The 12,236-nt window shown below is 33.0% G+C and overlaps 2 protein-coding genes across 2 annotated transcripts; both read right to left on the bottom strand.

The window, feature by feature from the left end:
• Positions 1-1,860: 1,860 nt before the first annotated feature.
• On the bottom strand, positions 1,861-6,080 carry LOC106714650 (glycosylated lysosomal membrane protein B). Its single transcript, XM_045682848.1, has 7 exons — positions 5,793-6,080; positions 5,140-5,385; positions 3,611-3,793; positions 3,126-3,356; positions 2,911-3,044; positions 2,682-2,819; positions 1,861-2,128 (listed from the first exon to the last, which is right to left on the bottom strand). The coding sequence occupies exons 1-7, from the start codon at positions 5,874-5,876 to the stop codon at positions 1,954-1,956; spliced, it is 1,191 nt and encodes a 396-aa protein (XP_045538804.1). The 5' UTR covers positions 5,877-6,080; the 3' UTR covers positions 1,861-1,953.
• Positions 6,081-6,563: 483 nt separating this feature from the next.
• Positions 6,564-12,061, bottom strand: LOC106714674 (probable tRNA (guanine(26)-N(2))-dimethyltransferase). The gene is made up of 10 exons (XM_045682843.1): positions 11,961-12,061; positions 11,537-11,779; positions 11,014-11,201; positions 9,988-10,216; positions 9,628-9,776; positions 9,087-9,255; positions 8,425-8,645; positions 7,534-7,671; positions 6,905-7,072; positions 6,564-6,718 (listed from the first exon to the last, which is right to left on the bottom strand). Exons 1-10 carry the CDS (start codon positions 12,057-12,059, stop codon positions 6,571-6,573), a joined length of 1,752 nt encoding a protein of 583 aa, XP_045538799.1. The 5' UTR covers positions 12,060-12,061; the 3' UTR covers positions 6,564-6,570.
• Between the last annotated feature and the right edge of the window lie 175 nt (positions 12,062-12,236).

Here is a 12,236-nt window from a genome sequence, read left to right as displayed (position 1 = left end):
GGTATGGTTAACTGTTAACGATTAACTTTAACTTGCGTTAAATTTTCGAGAATTTAACGCTTTAACGATTAACGAAGTTAATTTTTTAATTAACGAATTAACGAAGTTAACTTTTCGATTAACTGTGCCCAGCTGTGGTTATCATAAAATTAATTTTTATTCTGTTTGTAAACATTACATAACAGATAATGTATATAATTACAATAACGCGTAGTATCTCGTCCGGCTACAGGTCATCTTAGGTTAAGTGTTAATTTCACTGCACAGTTTGCAACATGTAAATATGTGTCGAGATATAATTTATTATTATAACCAATTATATCTTCTATCTATATATATAAAAGAAAGTTGTGTTAGTTACACTATTTATAACTCAAGATCGGTCGAACTGATTTAGCTGAAAATTGATGGGGAGGTAGCTTAGAACTAGGAGACGGACATAGGAACTTTTTATCTTGTGTGCATTTTTTTTATTCCGCGCGAATGGAGTCGCGGGCAAAAGCTAGTTTGTATTAAAATTTTAATTAACTTGAAATTCCACTATTGTCTCTTATTTTCAAAGAGTAAGAAAGGTATAACATATGACTTCTTCCAGTGCCTCTTCAGTCTTGAAGCCGCTAACTTGGAAAATTTATTTCTATATAATGCGGTGCAAAACAATTCCTCCGCTGATCTAATCCAACATATCACTAAAAAGACATATAAAATAGCTTCTGTAAACAACACTCATAGTTAAATATGTAGTATGTTGTTTAAAAGAAAATACTATTTAATATATATTTTATAATTTTATTTTTTACATAAACATAAAGTTACATAGTTAATTCAAATCAATATCACATCAGAAATAATGTCTAAATCATTACAAAACTAAAATAAAATAATAACTTAAAAAAAAATTATTTACAAATTCATCTAAAACATCTTCCAATGCACAGAAAGACAAGATATTTACATAATTAAAAACTTAAGGCATTTGAAAAATATATACAAATAGATTTGACAAACAATAAATAAGAGAAAGATTTTTTTGCGAAGTGATTTTTTATTTAGAAAAAGTAGTATGAAATTTTTTTTTTTCCGCAATTACTAATATAATAGTTAATGAGAGCCTACATTTAAATATATTTTAAAACTATTTATATATGAATGAGCTAAGATATTCATCAGTGAAAACCCATGGTATGATTTTAGATCAATTAGAAAAAAATCGTATCCAATTTTTTTTTTTACAAAATTGATATAGGTCTGCTCTTATTTAAAAAAAATATAGTTACATAGATAGTCGAATAATTAAAGAAATGTTTTTCGAAATTATAACAAATAAATAATTCCAAAGTGATAAATAAATTCATAATAGAAAAATAGCGTAAGAATACTTTCAGAAAGTTATATTTTACCTTAGCTATAAATTAAACATAGAGTCCTTATAAAAAAAACGAGCAATTTTTTTTAATTAACAAAGGTATGGAGAGCAAATTAAAATCTAGTTCTCAATATGAAATTATCAAAAAAATGCATTGACATGTATGTAAAAATAACTTAAATTGCATCATAAGTTTTAAAAAAGACAAACTACAAATAAATAATTTCCAGACTCCTAATATTCCATATTCTCATATTGTCAAAAAAAAATTAAGTAAAAACACGTAAATTTGATCTGGAATTTAAACCTTTACTGCATTAATTATTAAGGTGGGATAATTTTTTTTGCACATTATAGTTTATTTAGATCTATGACATTAATCCAAAATTAGATGTAAAAATAATTCTTCAAAAAAATCTTTTTTTTAAGACTTCAAACGCTTAGTGCTTCGATAACAATAAAAAAAAAAAAGTACATTATAAGTCAACAAAAAAAAAAACGAGGAAATCGTTGTCTTTGTATGCGGTATTTGGTTAATTTCTAACAAATATTTCTGTATAAGAATCCATCAAAGTGTAACTATAGGGTCAGTCTTCGTTGATGAGTCGTGTGGGCGGGTTGTGTCTGTACTTGCGGCGCACCGCGTACAGTACACCGGACAGTGCGAGCAACACGGGCACACCCAGACCCACTGATATTATCACGATCACGAACAATGAGAACCCCTCCATTGGCGGAGCACCGTATCCTATTGTGTATGACCTAGAGGGAGGGGGGGAATTGTCAATAGACTATGATTTAGACCTAGGAACTAATAAATCATCGACACTGAGTGGAAGGAATCGACTGACACCTCGCTCGGCAAAATCAGTTCAGTTGTTTAATCTCTAGGGAGTGACAAAGTTACATACTCGCGAAAAACATTAGCCTACTAAATCAGTCGGTTTATAAAACGACGTATAGTCAAATTAAATAGAATTGAGACTTTAAAACAAACCTATCTAGTCATTTTTTTAGAACTATCATTCTGTCTCCTATAATATATCTAAGGTACTGTTATTAATAGCTAAATATTAGTAAAAAAATGCAGTATTATTACAATGTTACTAATATTATAAATGTGAATGTTTGGATGGATGGATATTTGTTTGAAGGTATCTCAAGAACGGCTCAACAGATCTTGATGAAATTTGGCACAGATATAAAACATAGTCTGGAAAAACACATAGACTACTTATCAAGTTTTTTTTAAAATTTTGCATGGACAAAGTCGCAGGAGACAGTTAATAATAAATGAAATCTTTCGTATACTTACCATGCAGTATAGTTGTATCTCTTGTAAAAGCCATCTCCGGGCTCACCAAAGCACACCACCATATCTTGTACTAACAGATTACCCTCATCATAACCTTTGTAGAATGTCTTCAGGGTGCTCCAATCAGGTAACGATGTCCTGAAAACGGATACAGAATAGATACAAAAGTAGAAGACCAAAGAAAGTATGGATGGATTGAAAAAGTTGACAAGGACATGAAGTTAGGTACCTGTTGAAGTCGGAGACATGCGCTATTGTAGATGAGCCTACGTTGCGCTCGTGCTGTGTGTACCCCACAGGCCTGAACTGTACAAACCCGCCCATCTCAGAAGATAACGACGCTGGTGTCTTTATCTCGATTATCTACACAATCAAGTTACAATCTTATCAACTTTATTAATATTTAGAACTATTTCTGTAAGAGCGAGAAAGGGATTAAGTTACCTCAAAGACACCAGGTGTGTGCTCATCATCCAAACTCTTCCTCATCACATTATGCATAGTATCAGTCGCTGGGTCCGTACTGACTAGCACCAGGTGCAGTGCGAACCGCGAGGAGTTGTAATACCGCGAGGTGGTCAAGTTCACCAAGCTGATGTCTACCAGTGTGGAGTTAGCCGTGTGGATTAAGTGAGGCAGTTCAGTCGCATAGTCTTTATAAGGCAGGAGATCCAGCTGGGAAAAATGATTTTTTAATAGAGTAACCTCCCAATTGTTAGTTCAGGACCCTTTGGGGGTATACCCATTTCATATTGAAAGTCCAAAATATGCTTATAATATAAAAGACATTAGTTTACAACAATATAGAAGGGACAGGCAATATATAGTCAGTTAAACGGATTATTTTTACATAAATATTGCATTATTTGTAAGGCATGCCAGGTTGCATAAACTTGGTTGTTACAACCGATATTGTACAATTGTATTACCTTAACATCAATGATGTCTCTACTTCTGTTATGGTGCATTGTCCCATGTAAACGCACCATTGCCTCCTTCTCAGTGATGATCTGCTCCTTCAGCTCCCATGTCACCCTCTTCAGAGACTGGGAGTGTATCCAACTCTTCTCATCCATCCGACCCTTGTCCCCAAGGTCATTGTACTCGTAGATCTGAGAGTGACATAGTATGAATTTAATGGTCAATTTAGACACTGTAATAGTCAGGTACATATTAATTAAAATGGAGTGTCCGTATGTAATATCGGAAATAATCATATTTCTTATGCATTACGTATTTGCGTTGCCAATAACACAAAAAAAAAAAAAAATCCTGTCTGTCCACAAGACCAATTTTGTTTCGAGTAATCTCCCGAACAACTGGACTTGGGAAGTAGCTAAGCATGTGGTCATATTAAAGGCTACTTTGGTTTAATTCGGTGCTAACGAAGTCGCGGGCGAACGTTAGTTTAGAATAAAATTAAAATTAGTAAAATTATAAGGTCAAATAGGATCAAATTTATTTTGCAACATCAACATATGGCTGCAATTACTTTCATAGTTGCAAATGTTTTGCATATTATGTTTAACACATTTGTTATCGAAAAATAAACCTAATTGCATTTAGTTAAGAGCTATTTTATTTAAACAAATTAAGTAGGGCATTGAGTCATGACAAATGTAAATTGATATCTTTGTCATTGTGAACTTTAGCATATGTTTACTGATAATTTTCAGCTATATATATGTAATACAAAACATGGATTACTTAGTACTGAGTATTACAATATTAGAATTCGAAATTTAAATACTATTATTTAAATAGTTTCCCTTCTGTATATGCATTTGTCTGTCAGTATTTTAAGAAATGAACATTTTTAATCCTACTTACTATCCAACCAGCTATTTACTAAAAAAAAACTTACACATAATATATATGATTTTAGATTATGGTCAAATCTATTTAATTTATGGTCACTTCTATATAATATACTAGCTTTAGCTTGCAACTTGAAATTAAAAAAATATATTAATTAGCCTATGTGTACTTTCATACTATGTTCTACATCTGTGCTAAATTTCATATAGACCATTTTGTAGATACATAGTGACAAACATCCATCCATCCAAAGTACTGGATTTGTATTTCTATGATTAGACTGCAACAATAGGACTCACACCCATAACCAAGAAGAGTAGCCAGAGACTACAGATTTCCATTTGCTGCAGTCTGTCAGTCAGTCAATGTGAGCTAACATTCATACATCTCATACATGCACCTCAATTTTGTAACAATCTTTATATATTTATAACTCAAGAACGGCTGAATCGATTTGACTAAAAATTGGTGGGCAGGTAGCTTAGAACCAGGAAACGACAGGACAGAAAAAAAGAAATGTTTTTTTCTTTCTTTCTTTCTTTCTTTCAAACGGACATAGGTTAATTTTTACCCCGTTTTCTATTTCTTATTCCGCGCGGACGGAGTCGCGGGTAAAAGCTAGTATTGTATAAAATATTACCTTATCAATAGCTGTAGCAAAACTATAATGCACTTTTTCATTCATTGTAAAGTTGACCGGTCTTACACCGTCCCAGGCTATTTGCATTGATGAGTTGGTTCCGGAGACTGCTAATATTATTGTAGGTATTCCTCTTGTGAAGTCCCATACTTGATGTATTGTGTCTGTTTGCCCTTCTGCTCTTATATAAACTAGAGTGGACTCCAAACTGCAATTATTGCATCCCGGATTTATCTCTGCATTTATCTGGAAAAATACTTTAGATATATAATAAAATCTGCATACATTTAAAAATACGTAGACTTTGTTTAAGTTTAGTTTAGTAAAAAACCAAATGTCATATAACTTTTTAATATTGTAGCTGGAATAAATTTGAGGAAAACAAAGGCAATTGAACTAAATGAAGGCAAATATTTAGATGATTATTCAAAAAACGTCTTTATTATGGGTTTGTTTTTCATTTGATCCTTTTTTTTAAATTCTCATCTTTATAAATAGATTTAGTGAAATTATTTGTTTGTGTTCTTTCAAGGTAAAAAAAAACTTTCGTCTATTGCAAAATATCACAATTTAAATAGTAAATAGACTGCGTAATCAAGCCACACGCAAATTCTTTGTATATGTAATTCAAACGGAAATCATATAAATCTTACCGTTCTGTCCTGTCCGTATGCAGAAGTGTGCAATAAAAATGCAATTATAGCAATTACATACGACATTATCGATGAAGAAAACATTATTTATTTCTACAACAATTTTTGTCTATAAACAATGAGTTCACAAGTCAACTTACATGTCACTAAACAAATAACTGATAAATGAGCACGTGCGACCGTGAACGAAGTGTTTAATACAATAATTTGATAAGGTAAATCGGGAGTTTGTCTTGCTTTATACTTCCTATTGTGGTCATTGTTCAATCACGAATTCATGAATCGTCACAGAGATGTTACCCTACTAAATTTAGTAATACTCTATTTTTAAGTGAGTTATAATGGAACAAGCTACAATCTAGTAGAGCTTATAAGGCCTCTGAAATTTGTCGCATTATATTCGTAATTTGTTTGAAGAAATGTCGCGCATATGACATTGACAATTTAAGTTCCTTTCAGAAACGATGTTTTCCAAAAACGTTAAAAATAAAACCAGATAACTTCTTGTAGCAAATAAAGGTAAAATATATTATTATTATTATATTTATTTTTTTGACATATTGCAACCAGAGATAGGGCTACATAGAAAGGAACCTCTTCACAATGCACTCAGTTTCTAGAATAACTGCTTTTGCAACCGTTTAATTAGCACATATTCCATTTCCTTTTTGTTAGTTCCCCCAACTTTGCTTAATGATGTGAGAAGATGAATAGATTTGCATCTATGCTATATATCAAGTGGCAAGAAATAAAATATTCAAAAGATTTTAATTTTTATTTAAATATTTTCATCATCTGTCTTGGCATGAATTTTGCGGGTTTCTTCGTCACTCCTCGGCGAGTGCTCTCGCTTTCCTTGTCGCCGCTCTTTATTTTTGTGCTTGTTCTGATTTTTTATCGCTTTCGACATTTTATCATCACCGACACTGTTAAAAAATTTACCATTAGATTAAATGACACATTAAAAAAATGAAGTATACAACTCAGAGATAAATGACAACATTTATGTTGAATTTAATATTATTTTTTATTTTATCAGACTGTTGAATTTTATGATTTTCTTTGTTGGTAACATTATATAAAGTTTATGTTTTTCATATGCAAATACTAACTTGATAGCAGCTCTTGAACCAGGTCCCCAATATGGAGTGGGATTGAACTGAAACCTTAAGCGTCCATCACGTCGGCTGACAGGATTCGCGTCTGCTCTCTCGCTTAGGTCTATTGCTGTCTTCGTATCCTGGCTTAAAATGTGATTTGCTACCGGATCTGCTTCTAACCTGTTTATAATTGAAAATAAAATACGCAAAAAAATAAGAAAAACAATATATAAGACAGGCGTCAAGTGGAAGTAATTCCAAGTACAGTCTGATGAGTGTGGAGCTGGAGTCCAAATTTTAGGCCTCTTTTCCTTATAAGGAAAAGATGGGAAGGGGAGGTGAATTTGATGGAGGAGGAGATGCATAGGAAGGTTAAATATTCTCTTTTTGTGCGTCTCATCCTTCGTCGATTGAGGGTAGGCAACGTATCTGCAATTGCGAATGACTATGGACAGGTTGCTTCGCCATTTTTGCGAATTCATGTGGTCGCCACCTTGAATATATGAAAATAGCTACATCTCAAATTTGCTATATTTATGGTCTAATTGATTTATCCAATTTTAATGAGTTGTCAATTAGTCTTCTGCTTTGACTAAACAAAAAGTGTTATAAACTAGTGGAAATTTAGCATAAAAACTGACTTAGCAGGTTTAACAGGATGACTTTTCTCCCAGGTGCGTACAATGTCCCAAACTACATGCGCAGGCGCCGCTGTTTTAACTGACAATTTGGCCGCATGAGAATATGACACTTTGTACCCGGCGTTCAGAATTGCTGACCTGAAATATTTTAAATAATAACTAGCTTTCACTGTTGATTGGTAATCTCAGAGTATACATACTCCTAGATAACTTTGACCTACTTGGCTTTTTATGTAGTATATTTAAATTACTTTAAATTAAGAATACTAGTTTTATTTTCAATAGATTGAATTATGTCATAATAATTTAATTCCGTTAATATTCTCAAAGAAGTAAGATGTCTAGTAATCTAAAATAACTGTTTAACCTTTGTATACATATTTAATAATGATCCTGTATCAACTGAATTATTTCCAATATGTTTAAATTGGAATAAATATTTTCCTTATCAGTCCTTAAGTGTCTTTTTGGTTTGATAGTGATCCCATCAGCAACATCTACCATATCAAGATTCACTCACGCGACTCCGTTCATGGGGGATTAAAAAAAAACTTAATTAGTACCCTATGTGTTATTCCAGACTGTGTTCTACATCTGTGACAAATTTCATCGAGATCTGTTGAGCCGTTCCGGAGATACTTTCAAACAAACATTCATCCATCCATCTAAATATTCACATCTATATATATAAAAGAAAGTCGTGTTAGTTACACTATTTATAACTCGAGAACGGCTGAATCAATTTGACTGAAAATTGGTGGGCAGGTAGCTTAGAACCAGGAAACGGACATAGGATAATTTTTATCCTGTTTTCTATTTTTTTTTATTCCGCGCGGACGGAGTTGCGGGTAAAAGCTAGTTTATAATATTAGTAAGATGTAATAACTATACCTCATAACCAGCATGGGCATTGTCTCACAGTGAACTCTACCAAACATTTTATCCAAGATATAATAGAGTGGTGCATCCATAAGTTCTTCCCTGACCATAGACAGTACTCCGTCTAACCGCTTGGCTGTACCAAAGAGATCCGGGTGCTCCTGCACGTGCGTCAGGACCTTGGATACGAAGACCTCATCATGGATTGGTGCTGACCAGATTGGACCACCTAGCTGTAAATTTATGATAAACTAATATTAAGATTAATTAAAGATCAAACGCTACCTTTTTTGCCCGACACAAAACGGTAGAAAAAATTATTCAGAAAGTTACAATGAAATTCATAAAAAGTCATTTTTATGAATTTCATTGTAACCTTCTGAAGCTTAAAAGACTAAACCGATTTGCACAAGTGAGGTGTCATTTGATAGTATATCACCCTTAAGTGTCATAGAGATAAATTCATTAGGGATTTTTTTTTAAATTGAAAAATCGCGTTTTTTTTTAAAGATGGCGGCGCGGCTCCCCACCCGTCACGTTCTTTTTCCCGAAATGGCGAAAAGTGGATTGCGGAGCTTCATTTGGCCACATCAAATTAGGTCTGCGATCTCTGCCTACCCCTCTGTGTTATAGGCGTGAGTTGTGTCAAATTGTGTTGTTTTAAATAAACTTACATGATGTTTTTGATTACAATTAGTGCAGCGCTCACCCACAGCTGGTCCGGTGGGTAAATATGCCTTCATCTGTCCTGGATTCCGTTCTGTGGGGTTGTCTTTGAAACCACCCAGCGGTTGAAGGGTTATATTATCACAACCCACACATTGATGGACCATAGATAGTTTGCTGAAATAATATGAACGAACTCATTTATATAAATACAGGAAATAATGTCTGATGGTATATTGGTACTTGTTAAATGTAGTAAAAAATCTTACTAAAATAAATGCTATTGTTCAGATGAATGGATGGATGAATTATTGTTTGAAGATATATCTGAAACGGTTGAATGGATTTTGATGAAATTTGACATAGATATTGATTATAGTCTAGACTACACAGACAAATAGGCTACCTACGTTTTTTTTTTAAATTTAGTGACAGCTACTTTAAAATAAAAATGATTACAAATAGTTCAGTATGTAACCTGATAGGTTTACTTATTAGATTTATTAAAAAAAGTGTTTTTTTTTTAAATTTCGTTATTATGCCACTTACCTTGTAGTTTTCTTGCAATGAATTGCTCCGGAATAAACTTTAACAAATACACGTATGTAGAAGTCAGCAGATATGCTCAGCATAGGGACTGTGTAGCGACCATATCGATTAGCGTGGGACTCTATGCATTGTAATAAAATCCTTAACGCCTAGAAATTAAAGTTCACTTTAAAAAAAATTATAATCACATAGGTTTGTGGTTTTGTTGAAATATACTACAAGTTCACAGCAAATTTACTATTTCATATCATTTCACTGTATATTGTTAAACAAAACATATATGTTATAACAACCCAAATTAAAAAAAGAAACTTAAACAACAAATAAGGTAAATAAAACTATTTTTTATTTATGACTTACCATTTCATGGCAACACTTTGTCTTCAAACTAATAGCACCATATTTACTATAGCAAGTTTCGGGTGAGTTTCCCGCCAAAACCGCCATGTCAGTCGCGGTGACAAGCAACAAGCCGCCATCTTGTACACTCTGTACCGCAGAGTCTAAGAAGATTGAAGGACATCCATACGGGTCTAAGTCTATAACCGTGAAGCGTTCCAGTGGATGCTTATGTTTGTACATCAGCATACTGAAAAAAAAAAAAACATAATGGACTACATTAAAGACAACGCCAAAGACTCTTACCAAGACTTCTATATCATTAAAAATATCTTGCATAATGAATTCTAATAGGTCGTTCGGAAAGTCATTTCGTTCTTTCTCGACTTAGGATTCGTGTATTTTCGACGAAGATGCACCACGTCCTGGAAGGTTGGTTGGAGCTGATAAAGGCATAATTAAACATAGAAAATAGAAATAAAAACGATATGACTTTCCGAACAACCCCATATATTTTTATAACAATATACAGTCGAACCTGGATAGAGGAGGCGTAATTTTAGTCATCTTCCCCTTCCTACCTTTTTCTTATTAGGAAAGGATGGGAAGGGGAAGTGGATTTGGCGGAAGAGAGGACACATAGGATGGGGAAATAACCTCTTTGCGTCCCCTTCTCCATTGAATTAAGGTAGGCAGCGTATCTGCATTTACGTCTATGAGCAACGGTCGCCTCGCTATTTTAGCGAATTCAGGTGGCCTTCAGTGGCTCAGAGGTTAAGCACTGGACTTGCAATCAGCAGGTCCTGGGTTCGAATCTCGCCATGTACCAATATGTTTTTCAATTTTTTTATATACATATGTACATTTATCCGGCATTCTTATGGTGAAAGAAATTCAATGATATGTGTGAAGTCGACCAACCAACATGAGGCAGTGTGGGTGACTATGGCCCAGTCAACACTAACTTAGAGTAGGCTCCGAATCCCTCGGTGGGGACATATAGTGAGCTGATAATGATGAAACCAGTTTTCGACAAAAAATACTTACCATGCATCATCATGACTGGTTTCAATTATTTTTTGAACATTATTATGGATTATATTCTCTTGAATCGTATTAACAGCATCCTTCGATAAATCATTGGCTATAATTTTACTAATATTTGGCACTTCTTTAGCATAACGGATGCTCCGTAAGCCAGTGGCAGATAGTGCTTCTAAGATTGTCACTGGTATCTGTAATTTAAACATTTTATTATAAATTACAGAACAATGAATGCAACGTTAATTTTAAAAACTGATGCATAGTTTCATATTCCAAAATTAATAAAACATTAAGAAAAACGAATATAATTATTTGTAGATTTATTACGTAAGAGTATATACACAAATCATCAAAGGTTTAACTTGGTTTTAACCAATGTCATCTTCAGCTCATGCACATTGCCACCAAAGGGCAAGAACATAACATAAATTATTTTTAAACCTCAGGCAACTATGGTGGACTTTGAGTTGCATGGATTGAACTAAAGTAAAGCTATACTCAAGATATTTTACAAGTAAAACTTTACCTGATTGTTACCGTTATTAATATCAGAATTAACATTCTGTGTTTTCTTTTGTTTGAATGCAAGTTTTTCAGCAATAAATTCTTCAGTAAACACACTCAACACAGCAATACTGAGGTCTCGATTAAACTCTTGTACTGGATTATAAAATACTTTATCCGTCTTTAGACAAATTTCAGCTTGCCCTTCTTTTATAGTTTTTAATGATTTTATTTCCAATGTTGACTCTTCCATCTTCATGATGGTCTAGAAAAATTTTCACTTAAGCAATAAATAAGATATGGACAAAAATTTTTGTTAAGCTCAATTTAAAAATATTTTTTTCAAAAATGTATAGCAAATTAAAGGTTAGTTGATAAAGGGTAAATACTTAATTTAGTTTAATTTCTTTAAGAAACGTAATAAACAACTACTTAAATGGTCAAACCTCAGACATTTTCTTCAAAATTCTCAAAAACTTCATATATTTAATAAATTTCTGTTTGTTATGACATTTCGATCTTCCACATGTCTTGTCAAACGTCATTCATTGACATTGACGTCTTTATTAGTTTGTGATGTTTATTCTGTTGACACGTTTTGGAAGATTCAGTGTAACTCAACTGCAAATCATGAAAAATCCTTTGAAGGACTCCTTTTGTTATTTCATGTCATCGTGATACCATAGATGTTAATTACTGGTTAAAGTTTCTTTTATTATCTT

Source organism: Papilio machaon, chromosome 20, assembly GCF_912999745.1.
Source record: "Papilio machaon chromosome 20, ilPapMach1.1, whole genome shotgun sequence".
NCBI classification, from domain to species: Eukaryota; Metazoa; Arthropoda; class Insecta; order Lepidoptera; family Papilionidae; genus Papilio; species Papilio machaon.
The sequence above is the reverse complement of the archived record's forward strand: the minus strand, read 5'-3'. Positions and strand labels throughout refer to the sequence as shown.